At 42.4% G+C, this 18,865-nt stretch overlaps 2 protein-coding genes and 1 long non-coding RNA gene across 5 annotated transcripts in view; 2 read left to right on the top strand and 1 right to left on the bottom strand.

The window, feature by feature from the left end:
* The window catches only part of LOC118402739 (hexokinase-1-like), a 37,966-nt gene extending 29,334 nt beyond the window's left edge, over positions 1 to 8,632 (top strand). For both annotated transcript variants that reach the window (XM_035800941.2, XM_035800940.2), the window contains exons 10-18: positions 269 to 573; positions 2,048 to 2,196; positions 2,430 to 2,549; positions 4,415 to 4,510; positions 4,836 to 4,935; positions 6,179 to 6,362; positions 6,457 to 6,612; positions 6,717 to 6,950; positions 7,238 to 8,632. In XM_035800941.2, coding sequence (XP_035656834.1) covers positions 269 to 573; positions 2,048 to 2,196; positions 2,430 to 2,549; positions 4,415 to 4,510; positions 4,836 to 4,935; positions 6,179 to 6,362; positions 6,457 to 6,612; positions 6,717 to 6,950; positions 7,238 to 7,385 — 1,492 coding nt within the window. In that variant the 3' untranslated portion in view covers positions 7,386 to 8,632. The remainder of the gene's footprint in view (positions 1 to 268; positions 574 to 2,047; positions 2,197 to 2,429; positions 2,550 to 4,414; positions 4,511 to 4,835; positions 4,936 to 6,178; positions 6,363 to 6,456; positions 6,613 to 6,716; positions 6,951 to 7,237) is intronic.
* LOC127911388 (uncharacterized) lies at positions 585 to 1,723 on the top strand. 2 transcript variants are annotated; one of them, XR_008078171.1, is made up of 3 exons: positions 585 to 1,223; positions 1,302 to 1,379; positions 1,554 to 1,723. It is a non-coding gene; the product is annotated as an uncharacterized LOC127911388 (long non-coding RNA). The 2 variants fall into 2 exon arrangements; XR_008078172.1 differs by lacking the exon at positions 1,554 to 1,723 and adding an exon at positions 1,476 to 1,540.
* On the bottom strand, positions 8,497 to 16,841 carry LOC118402738 (neuromedin-K receptor-like). The gene is made up of 5 exons (XM_035800939.2): positions 16,217 to 16,841; positions 13,568 to 13,762; positions 12,510 to 12,660; positions 11,106 to 11,302; positions 8,497 to 10,899 (listed from the first exon to the last, which is right to left on the bottom strand). The coding sequence occupies exons 1-5, from the start codon at positions 16,615 to 16,617 to the stop codon at positions 10,740 to 10,742; spliced, it is 1,104 nt and encodes a 367-aa protein (XP_035656832.1). The 5' UTR covers positions 16,618 to 16,841; the 3' UTR covers positions 8,497 to 10,739.
* Positions 16,842 to 18,865: the final 2,024 nt, after the last annotated feature.

Below are 18,865 nucleotides of genomic sequence, written 5' to 3'. Positions count from 1 at the left end.
ACCACTAGAGGGCCCTCTGGATACAAGGCATAATGTACCTAGCTCTTATTGTGTATCTTGATTTGAAGATATGTGATTCTGTCATGGTTTAGGGGTATACTATAATGAACTTTGAAAAAAGAGACACTGATACAGATATCAACGTTATATTTTAAGTACTAGGTGCAAAAAGTCTGAGTTGTTCAGTTGCATGAAAGGTTGAGTTACACGTGAGAGTCTAAGGTCAGGATTTTGGTCTGGCTAAGAATCTCCCTGCCCATCTCCTCAGATATGCCCGGCGTCTCCACAAAACCGTCCGCCGCCTAGTTCCCGAGTCAGATGTCCGCTTCCTGCTCTCAGAGAGTGGCAGCTCCAAGGGCGCTGCCATGGTGACCGCCGTGGCTTACCGGTTGGCTGACCAGCGTCGTCAGATCACAGAGACCCTGGATGAGTTCAGACTGACCAATGACCAGCTGCTGGAGGTAAAGAAGAGGATGAGAACGGAGATCCAGAATGGCCTGGGGAAAAAGACCCATGACAGCGCCACCGTTAAGATGTGGCCCACATATGTACGCAGCACACCGGATGGATCAGGTAAGAAAAGTTCAACTGGGATTGAAACTAGTTAGCCGGGCTGTGATTCTACCTGTTGAACACAGTGGTTTAGCTCTGTGACAAAACATTTAGAGATGAATTACATTTGGCATGCGTTATAACTCAATGGGAATTTTACACTTCCTCTGGTCTGCCTGCTGTGTATAAAACCACATCAACAGGTTGACAGATCCCCCTGCTGTATAAAACCACATTAACAGGTTGACAGATTCCCCTGCTGTATAAAACCACATCAACAGGTTGATAGATCCCCATGCAGTATAAAACCACATCAACAGGTTGACAGATTCCCCTGCTGTATAAAACCACATCAACAGGTTGACAGATTCCCCTGCTGTATAAAACCACATCAACAGGTTGACAGATCTCCATGCAGTATAAAACCACATCAACAGGTTGACAGATTCCCCTGCTGTATAAAACCACATTAACAGGTTGACAGATCCCCATGCAGTATGAAACCACATCAACAGGTTGACAGATTCCCCTGCGGTATAAAACCACATCAACAGGTTGACAGATTCCCCTGCTGTATGAAACCACATCAACAGGTTGACAGATTCCCCTGCTGTATAAAACCACATCAACAGGTTGACAGATCCCCCTGCAGTATAAAACCACATCAACAGGTTGACAGATTCCCCTGCTGTATAAAACCACATCAACAGGTTGACAGATCCCCCTGCTGTATAAAACCACATCAACAGGTTGACAGATCCCCATGCAGTATAAAACCACATCAACAGGTTGACAGATTCCCCTGCTGTATAAAACCACATCAACAGGTTGACAGATCCCCTCCCACATCAACAGGTTGATCTCCAAAAAAACCACATCAACAGGTTGACAGATCTCCATGCAGTATAAAACCACATCAACAGGTTGACAGATTCCCCTGCTGTATAAAACCACATCAACAGGTTGACAGATCCCCATGCAGTATGAAACCACATCAACAGGTTGACAGATTCCCCTGCTGTATAAAACCACATCAACAGGTTGACAGATCCCCATGCAGTTTAAAACCACATTAACAGGTTGACAGATCCTTAATGCTTTGCCACACTGCTGTATAATGATGGCCTCTTTCCATGTAAGGACATTACATTGTGCATTTTATTGGACTCAGCCCCTCTCTGATTAAGGTTAATGTGTTTCTGAGACTAGCACAATTACTGCACAGCACTCCCACACCTTGATGTAAATCACTCCAATTCTAATGAGAGATTAAACTCTGATAACACACTGCTTGTCTGAGCCCTAATTTCAATTGGCTATGACAGTGGTAACACTTTACATAAAGTGAACAAGTACAATGCATTGTAAGACTTGTCATAAGCTTTTATGAACCATTTATAATCACTTATGTTTTCTAATCGCCTCATAAATTAAATGGAAAATCCAATAATATTTTGTTTAATTAAAGATAGTATTTTTATGTTTTGTTTTCCAGAAAAGGGTGATTTCTTGGCTTTGGATTTAGGAGGGACAAACTTTAGAGTGCTGTTAGTAAAGATCCGCAGTGGCAAGCGGCGGACAGTAGAGATGCATAACAAAATATATGCCATTCCTATGGAGGTGATGCAGGGGACCGGAGAGGAGGTGAGTTCGTTATGGAGTTTCAATAGAGTATGGACTTATCTCATTCTGTACCAAAACAATAAACATTTTCTCACATATTAGAAAAGGTAAACGCAACAGCTTCTATTATATTTCCATAGAAACAATAGAACACGCATTAAGCACATTCTAACAGCCAACCTTTGTTACCTATGTAACTTAAGTAAATGTTACATGTGTTTGTTGAAACATACCCTCCATTTCCCCCCCTCTAGCTCTTTGACCACATTGTCCAGTGCATATCTGACTTCCTGGACTACATGGGCATGAAGAACACCCGCCTGCCTCTGGGCTTCACCTTCTCGTTCCCGTGTAGACAAACCAGCCTGGATGCGGTGAGCTGACTGCATCCTTTACATCCTTTACTGTGTGTGTGTGTGTGTGTGTGTGTGTGTGTGTGTGTGTGTGTGTGTGTGTGTGTGTGTGTGTGTGTGTGTGTGTGTGTGTGTGTGTGTGTGTGTGTGTGTGTGTGTGTGTGTGTGTGTGTGTGTGTGTGTGTGTGTGTGTGTGTGTGTGTGTGTACATTAGTGTACATGCATACATAAAGTTGAAGTCAGAAGTTTTTCAACTACTCCACAAATTTCTTGTTAACAATCTATAGTTTTGGCAAGTCGGTTAGGACATTGTGGACGACACAAGTAATTTTCCCAACAATTGTTTACAGACATATTAAAGTTGACTGTGCCTTTAAACAGCTTGGAAAATTCCAGAAAATAATAGGCTAATTGACATAATTTGAGTCAATTGGAGGTGTACCTGTGGATGTATTTCAAGGCCTACCTTCAAACTCAGTGCCTCTTTGCTTCACATCATGGGAAAATCAAAAGAAATCAGCCAAGACCTCAGGAAAAAAAATGGTATACCTCCACAAGTCTGATTCATCCTTAGGAGCAATTTCCAAATGCCTGAAAGTACCACGTTCATCTGTACAAACAATAGTACTCATGTATAAACACCTTGGGAACACGCAGCTGTCATACCGCTCAGGAAGGAGATGTGTTCTGTCTCCACATTGGTGCGAAAAGTGCAAATCTATCCCAGAACAAAAGTAAAGGACCTTGTGAAGATGCTGAAGGAAACAGGTTCAAAAGTATCTATATCCACAGTAAAACCAGTCCTATATTGACATGACCTGAAAGGCCGCTCAGCAAGGAAGAAGCCACTGCTCCAAAACTGGCATAAAAAAGCCAGACTACGGTTTGGGGGCAAAGATCGTACTTTTTGGAGAAATGTCCACTGGTCGGATGAAACAAAAATAGAACTGTTTGGCCATAATGACCATCGTTATGTTTGGAGGAAAAAGGGGAGACTTGCAAGCTGAAGAACTCCATCCCAACCGTGAAGCATGGGGGTGGCAGCATCATGTTGTGGGGGTGCTTTGCTGTCGGACGGACTGGTGCACTTCACAAAATAGATGGCATCATGAGGGGAAATGTTGGATATATTGAAGCGACATCTCAAGACATCAGTCAGGAAGTTAAAGCTTGGTCGCAAATGGGTCTTCCAAATGGACAATTACCCCAAGCATACTTCCAACGTTGTGGAAAAATGGCTTAAGGACAACAAAGTCAAAGTATTGGAGTGGCCATCACAAAGCCCTGACCGCAATCCCATATAAAATTTGTGGGCAGAATTGAAAAAGCGTGTGCGAGCAAGGAGGCTTACAAACTTGACTCAGTTACACCAGCTCTGTCAGGAGGAATGGGCCAAAATTCACCCAACTTATTGTGGGAAGCCTGTGGAAGGCTACCTGAAACGTTTGACCCAAGTTAAGCAATTTACCGGCAATGCTACCAAATACTAATAGAGTGTATGTAAACGTCTGACCCCCTGGGAATGTGATGAAAGAAATAAAAGCTGAAAGAAATAATAACTATTATTCTGACATTTCACATTCTTAAAATAAAGTGGTGATCCTAGCTGACCTAAGACTGGGGATTTTTACTAAGATTAAATGTCAGGAATTGTGAAAAACTGAGTTTAAATGTATTTGGCTGAGGTCTATATAGACTTCCGACTTCAGCTACTGTGTGTGTGTGTATGTATGTGTGTGTATATATATATATGTATGTATGTGTGTATATATATATGTATATGTATATGTATATGTATATATATATGTATATGTATATATATATATATGTATATATATGTGTGTGTGTGTGAATCACTAATAGAACATCCCTGTGTCGTTGTTCAGGGCATCCTGGTCACCTGGACCAAAGGATTCAAGGCCACTGACTGTGAAGGAGAGAATGTCGTGGGGCTTCTCAGAGAGGGGATTAAACGGAGAGAGGTAAGTGGAGAGGTGGCATGATTCTTTAACCTCAGCCCGGACCTGAGCAGGAAAATCTCTTGGCCCTAGATATAACGAAGGCCCCTGCTGTAAGTGGCTGTTCTTTGGGTATATAATATATACAAGCTGAGATCTTATGGGCATATATTGACAATCAAAAGTTGCTGGAGGCAGCTCTTTTTGTTTGTTTTTACCATGATTTATAAAGTTGTGATACAATATTTGTCAGTGGTATTTCTATAAATTCAGTTCTGCTCATCTCCCCTTTGCATATGTTTCCCAAAGACGTCCTGTACATGTGATTTTACATCTGTGTTTACTTCAGGAGTTTGACTTGGACGTAGTGGCAGTAGTGAACGACACAGTTGGGACCATGATGACATGTGCATATGAAGAAGCCACCTGTGAGGTTGGCCTAATTGCAGGTTGGTCATCTGTTTTCAGACACCTCCATAATGCTGATTCGAAATGGTTTCTGCCTAATGATAGAGCATGGGCAGGAAATGGACACGCACACACTGTTGACTGTTCCTGTGTCTTCGCAAAGTATTGTGTCAGTCTATATAGACCTCAGCCAAATACAGTGTCCAGGTGTATCGATTTATTTTCTACAATGTACATTTTGTTTCCTCCACCTGGCAAAGTGCAGTACTTTCAAAACTAATTCTAGACCATGGCAATATAGATTTGAGCGACGGAGAGGACAAGTGAAAGTAGGAATTATCAGAATAACAGCTGATTGCGAGAGTAACAATGTCCCTATATCTAGACAACTACAGAACATTATTATTATTATTGTGTTTGGTCGGAACCAGCCCTCCTCTGAAAGGCTGAGATATTTGACTCAGGACAGCTAATCAGATGTAACAGTGATTGTCTGAGACGGGAGTTTATTTTACCCTTGTGTTGGTACTCAGGATTTGGACCACAATGGACAAGAGTTGCAGCTCGTGAGATTATTTCTTCACCTCGTGTTGAGGTCCAAAATTCCAACCATTTCAAAAATGTAGCTCCTGGCTCACATTTCCTGGTCTCTGAGATTCAACATTTAAACCACTTTAGACGTGGGCTGCAACTACCTGTCTTTCTTGGCCTAATGTTACTTTCTGTTGCCAATCCTTTTATGCACTCCCGTCAAAAGGGGACGGTTCTGTCAGTCTGACACGCTCTCTGACCTCATTCGGGGCGTGACTACATACTATGAACAGTTTATAGGAGATAGATTCTCTTATCCCCTCTAAAATCACATTCTAATCTTAACAAATGTTTAATATTATATGCACAACGTATTGGATGGAAACTTGACAGATAAAGGGGATACACTTTCCAAGTTACAGTATTTTTATGGAATCACTGACCATTCCCCACATTGTTATGTTAGAAATATTGTTCCAGTATCCACTTTTGACCGTGTTTGAATTTTGGCATGAAAACTGTCTGTGAAACAAAGACATTCCTTTGGTTGATACTAAAGGGGAGACAGAGCCCCCCCCTTCTTCCTGCAATTTACAACCAGGTGTGTGTGACCTGTCAAACCGGCCCAGTTCCCTCTTACCCTAATCTGTGGGTGAGAGAAGGTCTGGTTATTGTTAATCATTGCCAAGCTGATCTGACCCATTGTGATCATCACAGGACAGTCATAACAACATGTATGGTTTGTGGTTTCAGGAACTGGCAGCAACGCCTGTTACATGGAGGAGATGAGGAACATTGAGACGGTGGAGGGAGATGTGGGGAGGATGTGTGTCAACATGGAGTGGGGCGCCTTCGGGGACAACGGCTGTCTGGATGACATCAGGACAGAATATGACAGAGCTGTGGATGACTTATCACTCAACCCTGGCAAGCAGAGGTGACTGTGCTGCTCTCTCTTGATTTGATATTGAATTTGTCTTGTTATTAGAGATCTAGATTTACTAATTGATTATGTTTTTCTTTCATCTCAGGTATGAGAAGATGTGCAGCGGTATGTATCTAGGGGAGATTGTGCGAAACATCCTGATCGACTTGACGAAGCGTGGCTTCCTCTTCAGAGGGCAGATATCAGAGACCCTAAAGACCAGAGGCATTTTCGAAACTAAATTCCTCTCCCAGATTGAAAGGTTGGCAGCCATATTGAATCTGCGATTGAAATGGTAACTGATTGTGTCATAACTACCTTTTGTTGTGTAATGGTCTCAACAAAATGTCTTCATTTTCCCTTCAGTGACCGCTTGGCGCTACTGCAGGTGAGGTCCATTCTGCAGCAGCTAGGTCTGGACAGCACATGTGATGACAGTATCATTGTCAAGGAGGTGTGTGGTACAGTGTCTCACCGGGCGGCCCAGCTCTGTGGAGCTGGAATGGCCGCCGTCGTCGACAAAATACGAGAGAACCGCGGGCTGGACCAAATGGACATCACCGTGGGGGTGGACGGAACGCTCTACAAGCTTCATCCACAGTGAGTAATAATGATGTGATTGCAATTGACTTGTAATAACATGTATCACAGTCATTGACTGAGTTATTCGACTTGACAATGATATTATGGTGAATGTTGAGAATGGGCCAGCAATGCTTGTGTAGTTTTATTGCAGTTATAAAATAAAAATTGTATAGCTCATCTTCGTTCTATTCTCGTTTATCAAGTTCTACATCTTCATTGATTTACTTTCAGTGTAACAATAGCATGAACAAAGTTAAGTGTGTTATGCGAGACCAACCATGTCTTTTTCTATCCATTCACAGCTTCTCGGGGATCATGAACCAGACAGTGAAAGAATTGGCCCCTAAGTGCAATGTCAACTTCTTTCTCTCTGAGGACGGGAGTGGCAAGGGTGCAGCCCTCATCACCGCTGTGGGATGTCGCATGCGTGAGCAGGAGGAGAAGAGCTGAGTCTGTTTGGCCTGCCCCCCTCCTCGTCCTCTTCCACCTCCTCGTCTTCCTCTCCTTACACATGGTTAGAGAGGTATGCTACAGTATGTGTCCAATAAAATTAGATTTTATGATTTGATTTAACGATGACGCTGCTCAAGTGTCTGCCACTCTGCTTCAGACACAACCTGTTGTGGGCACCAATGACGGAACATTACACATCACATGCTTCTAAACCATTTAAATCTTACACCTGCTATTACCAGCCTTTCTCCTGTTTGTGTTGGTCTGCTGTACCGGATGGAAGGAACTGGGCTCTGTTTGATTCAGTCTTATTTGTGATGTTAGAACACTGCTGTAGGTATTTGGGGCTAATGTAAGAGAAGAAAGGGAATATTTCTGCTTTGAAAGTCTTGTACCTTGCCTAGGTATGTTAACTGTTATTTATTTTATAGTGTGGATGTTTTGACATAATGAGTGATAGGGGATAGTCATTGTAAGGTTAAAGATCTCTATTGCAAAATTGAGTTTTATTTTTAACATTGCATTCTTCTGTAAGTATTTCCAAAATGTCAAATGTCAACTTTTCTTTTGTTTGATAGAATTTCTAGGGTTGTCATGAATGCACCATTGTTCCTTGACCTTTGAGTATATTTTCATTGCACAAGCTTGTTCAAAAGTCTATACAGCCACCCTGTAGGATTTGTTCCTTAATACATTGCTTTGGCAGTCTTTGTGAAACCTCTCAGGTTTAGTCATATTAAGTAAATGTAAAAAATCATGCTTTTTACCTAACAACTCCTCCTGAAAACCAGCTCTCTAAAGCAACTGGATCAATAAAAGTGTCTTTTGTGAACAAGATAATGACTTGAATTCCAACAGTGTACAATGTAAAATAAAAAAAAGATGCTTATAACAGAATAAAGGGAACAAAATAGGAGTATAGGTTTGCATACTGCAGTTGAATGTTTGAGTCTTACTGTACAAAAATGACAGAACATGATAAATGATAGAACATGATAAATGCATAGAACATGATAAATGATAGAACATGATAAATGCTTGCCTTATTTGGTGTCAGATGTCTAGAATACATTTATTTTGTACAATTATAGAGATGCACTAAAGCTGGTCCAAATGATGCAATGGGATTAAATGAAACTGTATTTTGATGTGCAAGCAAATATGAAGCTTTTACTTATCTTTCAATATCTATGTTAATTATCATGGCAATACTTTTTTCCAATAAAGGTCGACTTCCTTTCTGAGCTTTTGTTCATGAAATGTTCCAGTGATGTTATAGTTAGGACATTGATAATATAATACAGACAGTTAAGCTCATGGACAAGGATGCTATGTTAGCAACAGCCATATTTTTGTTATTTTGTGAAATAATTTCACTTACAATATGTCTAAAGCTATATATATTTTTCAGCTATGGTTACGTTAAAATAGCATTCTGTATATGAGCAAGATGTTATGAAGAAATAACTTAACACCAACTTAACACTCAAAAATAATTTATGAAATACACTGGCATTATGCTACTATCTTAAGGTGGAAAGTTATCTCACTTTAATAGTCTATTATCAACAGCCAGTAATTAATTTCTAAAGTCACCAGCATATTATAATAATGCACAGTGTAACATTTTACAATACTTTAAATTGAACAATTCCTCAGTGGGGTGACTTTTCTATGCTACACTACACAAAACAAAACCTACATCATTTGACATAAGCAGCAAAACATGTAGTGGGATATAAATGTAAATTACCTTTTTTGAGCACATCGCAAGGACACATTGAAAGTACTCTTTATGGTACAAAACTAAAATTAAATACACACTGTGACATCCAACAAAGGCAATACTTACCAAATATCACATGATCCTTTTTAAATTCACATGCTTTGTGATTGGCTGTTTTCATGTTGTACACAATTATTTATGTTTTTTCTCTGACTTCATTGCGTCATTGAATACTCCCCAAGACTATTTCAATTGTACTTCCTTGCACTGACAAACACTTGTTGAAAAGCTCATTTCAAAATTTTACACCATAGCTGCAAACATGGGCTCTATGGGACACGACATCTGTCCCTGAGAACTCTTTCAATCTGCTTGCCACAAAATCTGTCTGCTCAACGGTTTCCAATTCGAGTTATCTAAAAACTACTTAAAAGTTGTTGCCTCAAAACAAGTCAAGTTCTGTGCTATATTGATTTTGGTGACAGTTATATGGCTGTAGAAGAGGTTGCAGACATGGCTATAGGACAACCCGACTTGTGACCATAATCCCGAGCTGTGTATTTCTGCTTTCCATATCTGTTGTCTGTAGCTTTCCATGATATCTGTTGTCTGTAGCTTGTGAGGTGTGGAAACACTCTGCTGCTTTTATCAATTTGTTTTGTTTCTTTTTAGGCTGTTGCTCTGCCTGTCTGTCTGCTACGTGTTGCTTGTCCTATGTTGCTCTGTCTGTCTGTCTGCTACGTGTTGCTTGTCCTATATTGCTCTGTCTGTCTGTCTGCTACGTGTTGCTTGTCCTATGTTGCTCTGTCTCTCTGCTATGTGTTGCTTGTCCTATGTTGCTCTGTCTGTCTGCTACGTGTTGCTTGTCCTATGTTGCTCTGTCTCTCTGCTACGTGTTGCTTGTCCTATGTTGCTCTGTCTGTCTGCTACGTGTTGCTTGTCCTATGTTGCTCTGTCTGTCTGTCTGCTACGTGATGCTTGTCCTATGTTGCTCTGTCTGTCTGCTACGTGTTTCTTGTCCTATGTTGCTCTGTCTGTCTGCTACATGATGCTTGTCCTATGTTGCTCTGTCTGTCTGCTACGTGTTTCTTGTCCTATGTTGCTCTGCAAGTGCTCATTGTTTGCCTGTGCTGTTATTGGAATAATAACCTGGGTTCACTTGCACATTTCACAATATGGTCTACAAAGTCAGGTGTCACACAACAAAACCCAATATTACACTAAAACAACACAAATAATAACACTACCTTAATACTGCAACAGATAAGGCTTGGTGCTTATACCATGGGAGTTCCCTTTCATATTCTTCCTTCGCATTGGGGCAGCAGGTAGCCTAATGGTTAGAGTGTTGGGCCAGTAAATGAAACCTGCCCTTGAGCAAGGCACTTATCCTCAATTTGCTCCAGGGGGGCCGTACTTCTTTGTCTGACCCTGTAAAATAACACATTTCACAGCACCTATCTGGTGTGTGTGTGACGATAAAGGTGTTTGGTGCGACTGACTGATGGACTGTGCACAATAATAACATGATTTGTTTCACTTCTCCTAGCAGCTGAGCTCATGAGCTTTAGCATGTCCTCATGTCCTCAGCTTTTCATGAGCTTGACTGGGGTGTGGTCATCTTGTTAGGTGGAGTTGTGGTGGACCACAGTGCTGTTGGTGTTGTCAGTGCGATAGCTACGGGTCATCCTGAAGGTCCGTGTGTGCTGTAGCTCCATCTTGTCCTCCTCTGACACCTTGATGAAAGGGACCCAGCTGAAAGCGTGACGGAACCCCGAGCGAAACCTAGAAAAGAGAGATTCCAATGTGAATATCACAAAGCAAGATCAGCAAGTTAGCCAGCTAACTTTGATAAACATTTAGAATTAACTCTTGTATTTCTGCTTCATTAATAAAAGTTCAGCTTGAATGTAGGTTTTAGGTTGTTGAATCTATGATACAGTATCATACCACTTCCACAAGATGAGTGTAGTGTTGTGGCCTAGCTTTACCTTTGGTTGAGGCAGCAGTAGATGATGGGGTTGTACATGGTGGAACTCATGGCCAGCCAGAAGATGGCCAGGTAGATCTGCTGGATGTACGTCTGCATGTAGATCTCAATGTTGAAGCTGCCCAGGATGAAGTAGATGTGGTAGGGCAGCCAGCACAGGGCAAAGGTCGTCACCACCACTATCATCATCTTCACCACCTACAGGGAGCACAACACAACACACTGACAGCACAGCACACTGAGACAACACAACACACTGAGACAGCCCAACACACTGACAGCCCAGCACACTGAGACAACACAACACACTGAGACAGCCCAATACACTGAGACAGCCCAACACACTGAGACAACACAACACACTGAGACAACACAACACACTGAGACAGCACAACACACTGAGACAGCCCAACACACAGAGACAGCACAGAACACTGAGACAACACACTGACAGCCCAGCACACTGAGACAACACAACACACTGAGGCAGCCCAACACACTGAGACAGCCCAACACACTGAGACAACACACTGAGACAGCCCAACACACTGAGACAACACACTGAGACAGCCCAACACACTGAGGCAGCCCAACACACTGAGACAACACACTGAGACAGCCCAACACACTGAGACAGCCCAACACACTGAGACAACACACTGAGACAGCCCAACACACTGAGACATCATAGAACACTGAGACAGCCCAGCACACTGAGACAGCCCAGCACACTGAGACAACACAGCACACTGAGAAAGCCCAACACACTGAGACAGCCCAGCACACTGAGACAGCCGAACACACTGAGACAACAAAGCACACTGAGACAGCCCAACACACTGAGACAACACACTGAGACAGCCCAACACACTGAGACAACACATTGAGACAGCCCAACACACTGAGACAGCACAGCACACTGAGACAGCCCAGCACACTGAGACAGCCCAACACTCTGAGACAACACAGCACACTGAGAAAGCCCAACACACTGAGACAGCCCAGCACACTGAGACAGCCGAACACACTGAGACAACAAAGCACACTGAGACAGCCCAACACACTGAGACAACACACTGAGACAGCCCAACACACTGAGACAACACATTGAGACAGCCCAACACACTGAGACAACACAGCACACTGAGACAACACACTGAGACAACACACTGAGACAGCAGAGCATCTCTGATACCATGGCATTACATGCACCAGACCTGGGTCTAAACTCTTGATTTAGTGCAGTTCGAGCATTTAAAGTGTTTGTCTTTGTTTGGTATGCATATGCAATGACCATACTGGTAGAATACTGGATGCAATGCTTTCAGTAAATAGAGATACATAGAGAACACAGGTTATAATAAACTATTCAGTCAAGGCTTTGCATCAATATGACATAGCTGACCTTGTGTTTGGCCTGGATCTGGTTCTGGAAGTGGTCTGAGGCCTCCCCCGGTATCTCACTGCCCCACAGTGTCTGGCCAATAAGGCTGTAGGTGACCAACATCACCAGCAGGGGGAGCAGGTAGATCAGAATGATCAAAGCTATCTGGTATCTGTGAGACAAATGTTGAAGGTCAAGTATTACAGACACAAATATGTGATAACGTGGGCTTGGGCTTGAAACATCCTTTTCTATTAGAGACTTTGAAGTATTGAACATAAAAAAATTAAGCAGGTATTTCTGCACACAATGTATATTTATTTACTCCATGTGTAACTCTGTGTTGTTGTCTGTTCACACTGCTATGCTTTATCTTGGCCAGGTCGCAGTTGTAAATGAGAACTTGTTCTCAACTAGCCTACCTGGTTAAATAAAGGTGTTCTCAACTAGCCTACCTGGTTAAATAAAGGTGTTCTCAACTAGCCTACCTGGTTAAATAAAGGTGTTCTCAAATAGCCTACCTGGTTAAATAAAGGTGTTCTCAAATAGCCTACCTGGTTAAATAAAGGTGAAATAAAAATAAAAACAATAAAAAGGTGCTATCTAGAACCAAACATGGTTATTTGGCTGTCCCCATAGGAGAACATTTCGAAGGACCCATTTCGGTTCCAGGCAGAACCCTTTTGGGTTCCATATAGAACCCTTTCCACATAAGGTTCTAATCTACATGGACCCAAAAAAGAGTACTACCTGGCAACAAAAAGGGTTCTCCTATGAGGACATCCGCAGAACCCTTTTGGAACCCTTTTTTCTAAGAGTGTACATTTAGACCAGAGTTGGGCAACACCAGTCCTTGGGGTCCGGAGTGGTGTCACACTTTCCCCCCATCCCTAGCAAACACAGCTAATTAAACTAATTATATTCTAAACTCAAGATCATGATTAGTTGATTATTGGAGTCTGCTGTGTTTGCTGGGGCTGGGGCAAAAGTGTGACACCAATTAGGCCCCCGAGGACTGGAGTTGCCCATCCCTGATCTAGACAGACACATTACTGAGAACGGTACTGTGGGTGTCTCACGTGAGATGGTGTTTCCCACCATAGTCATCAGGCCAGTTGACGAAACAGAGAGTCCGTGGTGGATAGTACTCGGTGACAGAGTAGTAACACTGGGGGAATGCCAGGGAGAATGCCACCGTCCAGATGACACCAATCACAATCTTGGTAGACGTGGAGGATAGCCTTAGTTTCAAAGGGTAGATTATGGCCATGTATCTGTGGAAGAGAACCAAGCAAAGGTCAGGTACAGTCCGAGACCTATAACAGTGCATGTCATTGGCTGCTTAGACCGCTGAAGACTGAAATGTTCTGAAAACCCTGAATGAATGGGAGGGTCCTCATTCTGTAATAAACTCAGCAAAAAAAGAAACGTCCTCTCACTGTCAACTGCGTTTAGTTTCAGCCAACTTAACATGTGTAAATACTTCTATGAACATAAGATTCAACAACTGAGACATAACCTGAACAGGTTCCACAGACATGTGACTAACAGAAATGAAATAATGTGTCCCTGAACAAAGGTAATCAAAATCAAAAGTAACAGTCAGTATCTGGTGTGGCCACCAGCTGCATTAAGTACTACAGTGCATCTCCTCCTCATGGACTGCACCAGATGTGCCAGTTCTTGCTGTGAGATGTTACCCCACTCTTCCACCAAGGCACCTGCATGTTCCCGGACATTTCTGGGGGGGAATGGCCCTAGCTCTCACCCTCTGATACAACAGGTCCCAGACGTGCTCAATGGGATTGAGATCCGGGCTCTTCGCTGGCCATAGCAGAACACTGATATTCCTGTCTTGCAGGAAATCACACACAGAACGAGCAGTATGGCTGGTGGCATTGTCATGCTGGAGGGTCACGTCAGGATGAGCCTGCAGGAAGGGTACCACATGAGGAAGGAGGATGTCTTCCCTGTAACACACAGCATTGAGATTGCCTGCAAAGACAACAAACTCAGTCCAATGATGCTGTGACACACCGCCCAAGACCATGATGGACCCTCCACCTCCAAATCGATCCCGCTCCAGAGTACAGGTCTCAGTGTCAAGCTCATCCCTTCGGCGATAAACGCAAATCCGACCATCACCCCTGCCTGGTAGGACAAAACCGCGACACGTCAGTGAAGAGCACTTTTTGCCAGTCCTATCTGGTCCAGCGACGGTGGATTTGTACCCATAGGCGACGTTGTTGCCGGTGATGTCTGGTGAGGACCTGCCTTACAACAGGCCTACAAGCCCTCAGTCCAGTCTCTCGCAGCCTATTGCGCCCAGTCTGAACAGTGATGGAGGGATTGTACAGTCCTGGTGTAACTCGGGCAGTTGTTGTTGCCATCCTGTACCTGTCCTGCAGGTGTGATGTTACGCGTGGTCTGCCACTGCGAGGACAATCAGCTGTCTGTCCTGCCTCCCTGTAGCGATGTCTTAGGCGTCTCACAGTACGGACATTGCAATTTCTAACCCTGGCCACACCTGCAGTCCTCATGCCTCCTTGCAGCATGCCTAAGGCACATTCACGCAGATGAGCAGGGATCAGGGGCATCTTTCTTTTGGTGTTTTTCAGAGTCAGTAGATAGACCTCTTTAGTGGCCTAAGTTTTCATAACTGTGACCTTAATTGCCTACCTTCTGTAAGCTGTTAGTGTCTTAATGACCGTTCCACAGCTGCATGTTCATTAATTGTTTATGGTTCATTGAACAAGCATGAGAACAGTGTTTAAACACTTTACAATGAAGAACTGTGAAGTTATTTGGATTTTTACAAATTATCTTTGAAAGACCAGGGTCCTGAAAAAGGGATGTTAGTTTATATGACATGACATAACTTCTGTTCATGAGAGCTTTGAAAACAGCAATGTCTACAATACAACTGTTGTTTGAACTCATTAACATATTTATAATTTAATACAAACAGGATGTGGTGCTGATTTCAGGGTGATGTTACAACCAGAATTAACCAGCTGTCAACGAAATATCTGATTGAATGTCATTAATATCGTGAAAACACACACACACACACTATACGTGGCGCACTTGAAATTTCCGCTGATTTGATCCCCACAGCGGGAGCACTTCCCTAACAAGTTAATATCGTGAAAACACACACACACACATTGAGTGGGAGAGAAACAGAGAGAGAGATGTTAAGCTAATGTATAACACAAAAGTTAAACAGCGTATATCCATTGTTATATGCAGAATAATATACGAATTGTCCCGATATCAACAGGTAGGCTAGCGCGCTCTTTTATGCGTGCACAGACATGCACTGTGGTGAACGCACAAGACGATAAAACCCGGTGAAGCGATAAATTGAATATATAAAAAAAATCTCGTGTTGTTAAGCAAATTAAAACAGTATCAGAATTATAATGTATTGCACTCTTATCATCTGTAGGCTATATCGAAAAAAAATATTAATATAAATCAGAAATATCATTTAAAAATCTGCATGTGAAATTATTGGATTATTGTCCACTTCAATGACAAGTAGCTTCATTTGGCATGAGTGATACAGACATTGATGATACGATTGATTATATGTCTTCTTGGGAACGTGCGTAATTTGAAGACATTCACCATGGTTTGAGTGGAAATTTCCCTTGACAATTATGTGGTCTCTACCGACTAGATCAGTCTGTTTCACGTAAATAGCAAGTCTCGTATGTTCTTACCGGTCAACCGCAATAGCTGCCATAGAATAAACGCTTGAGCACATTGCTGTGATGGGATAGAAGTTCTGAAACCTACAGTATCCCAACCCGAAGTACCAGTTGCTGTGTGTAGCATAAACAAAATTGAAGACAGTGTTGAAAGTAGCCATTGACAAGTCCGAGAATGCAAGATTTACTATAAAATAGTTAGTCACTGTCCTCATTCTTTTGTGGGCCAAAATTATCCAAATTACAGTGACATTTCCTGTGACGGACACAATCACTATCAGTGAATAAGCAATTGCCCACAATGCCACTTGCCAACCCGGCTGTTCAAAACGATTGTTTGTCGTCTTGTTTCCATAACCCTGAAAATGTATGGTTGTTGAAAGGTTGACCGGTTCCGACGTCGTTGTAGCCATCTCTATATCACACTAGACAAAATCCCTTTAGCGTTTTGGGCAATGAATGATTAGTTCCGATGTCCGCTTCATGAACAAAAATCGCAATTCAAAACCATTCAGGTGTTGTGAAGTCCAAGGACCCTCTCCGGCTCTCCTGCTATTTTTGAAATGCGCTTCATGGCCACAGCACTTTGTCAGACTTGCCAGTGGCTGCGTGCGTAAAACAGAGCTGCCGGCGGTGATTGGAGAGCTAGCGGTTTGGAATGTGCGCACGAGCCTACAATGTAATCAAAGTGTAGGGTATGACGTTTCAGTATAATACAACAGCTGTGATAGCACATATGCACACTTTAAACAATAGCATCTGATTTTAGAAGTGCTGTCAATAACATATAGCCTATAAATATAGCCTCACTCAAAAGAGGTCCAGGAACATGCAGAACACAATGAACAGGCACACAGATAGGAGTGACATTAGTCTGCAATGGGCTCCTTCGGCCAAATGGCTCCATTCATTCTAAGTGATAGGGGTGAAGAGATTTAACCACAATGACATCATGTGGCCAAATATTCTTAAACCCATGGGTTAATATTGCACTATTGATTCCATGTAGTCTGACATTTGGCAATTCCTTCAGGTATCAACTTCTCCATTTCAAATGGGTTAAAGCCATTAGCGATTTACTGCATTAGTGTAGCATAGCATTATAATATTTTGGGTTAGCCCTCAATTTGGTAGTTTTATTCCTTCATGAGATTTGATTAAAATAATGGAATTAATTCTGGAGGTAGCCACAGAGCAGACCGGGGTCATCATGCATGTAGTAACATAACTGTCTGTCTATCTATAGTATGTCATATTGATTGATATTAGAGTATACACGTCTGCGGATTAGTGCTATGTCCTGGTTGTTTTGAAAGTCCAAACATGATATCTGAATGCAGAGGAGGCTACAGAGTCCAACTACTCCCCAATGCCTCAGGCTCAGCATACCAGATAAGTGCCAGTCTATTTCAAGTAGCTTGCCAGAACTGAAACAACTCATAAAATCAATACAGTATGTGGCTAGAAAAGGTTTAATGATAGTGTTTTGCAACTCACTGTCTAAAATCAACAATATTTAATCCACTGTCTGGGTACCATCCATACATGAGACAAACACCAGCAAGCCAAAATGAATCAAAATAGATCTGTGATGAATCCTCCCATCCAGGCAAAACAGAAGGATAGAATTGTTGACATGGTCTAGTGGTTCAGCAGACTTCATTCAGAATACCTGGGTTAAAATAGATAAAAAATTCCTTAGATATTGTTCCGCCACATTGTGAAATTCCCAATTTTCTCTGAAAAGTAACTCTGTTGACATGGTATTGAAAAATGGGCCAGACCTTTCTGCATGAAGTTCAAGTTTTGGTTTGTCTAAATTCAAAATAGGATCTAATTTTGCCACATTTGACAGTCGGCCTACCATGTCACATTTGACAGTAGGCCAACCTTATCACATTTGACAGTAGGCCTACCATATCACATTTGACAGTAGGCCAACCATATCACATTTGACAGTAGGCCTACCCTATCACATTTGAGAGTAGGCCAACCCTATCACCTTTGACAGTAGGCCTACCATATCACATTTGACAGTAGGCCTACCCTATCACATTTGACAGTAGTAGGCTTACCAATCCATTTGACAGTAGGCCTACCATATCACATTTGACAGTAGGCCTACCATATCACATTTGACAGTAGGCCTAACCCCAACCCTATCACCTTTGACATTTGACAGTAGGCCAACCCTATTTGACAGTAGGCCAACCCTATCACATTTGAGAGTAGGCACATTTGACAGTATGCCTAACCCTTTGATCACATTTGACAGTAGGCTTACCATATCACATTTGACAGTAGGCCAACCCTAATACATTTGAGAGTAGGCCAACCCTATCACCTTTGACAGTAGGCCTACCATATCACATTTGACAGTAGGCCAACCCTATCACATTTGACAGTAGGCCAACCCTATCACATTTGAGAGTAGGCCAACCCTATCACATTTGACAGTAGGCCAACCCTATCACATTTGACAGTAGGCCTACCATATCACATTTGACAGTAGGCCTACCATATCACATTTGACAGTAGGCCTACCCTATCACATTTGAGAGTAGGCCAACCCTATCACATTTGACAGTAGGCCTACCATATCACATTTGACAGTAGGCCAACCCTATCACATTTGACAGTAGGCCTACCCTATCACATTTG

The sequence above is a fragment of the Oncorhynchus keta genome, chromosome 24, assembly GCF_023373465.1.
Source record: "Oncorhynchus keta strain PuntledgeMale-10-30-2019 chromosome 24, Oket_V2, whole genome shotgun sequence".
Taxonomy (NCBI): Eukaryota; Metazoa; Chordata; class Actinopteri; order Salmoniformes; family Salmonidae; genus Oncorhynchus; species Oncorhynchus keta.
The sequence above is the reverse complement of the archived record's forward strand: the minus strand, read 5'-3'. Positions and strand labels throughout refer to the sequence as shown.

Excerpts from the sequence above, each read along its gene's own strand:
- LOC118402738 (XM_035800939.2), bottom strand. The coding sequence starts at position 16,617 with ATGGCTACAACGACGTCGGAACCGGTCAACCTTTCAACAACCATACAT. Across the intron at positions 13,763-16,216 it reads GCAGCTATTGCGGTTGACCG|ATACATGGCCATAATCTACC; the intron begins GTAAGAACATAC and ends TCTCTTCCACAG. Across the intron at positions 10,900-11,105 it reads TACTGCTGCCTCAACCAAAG|GTTTCGCTCGGGGTTCCGTC; the intron begins GTAAAGCTAGGC and ends TCTCTTTTCTAG.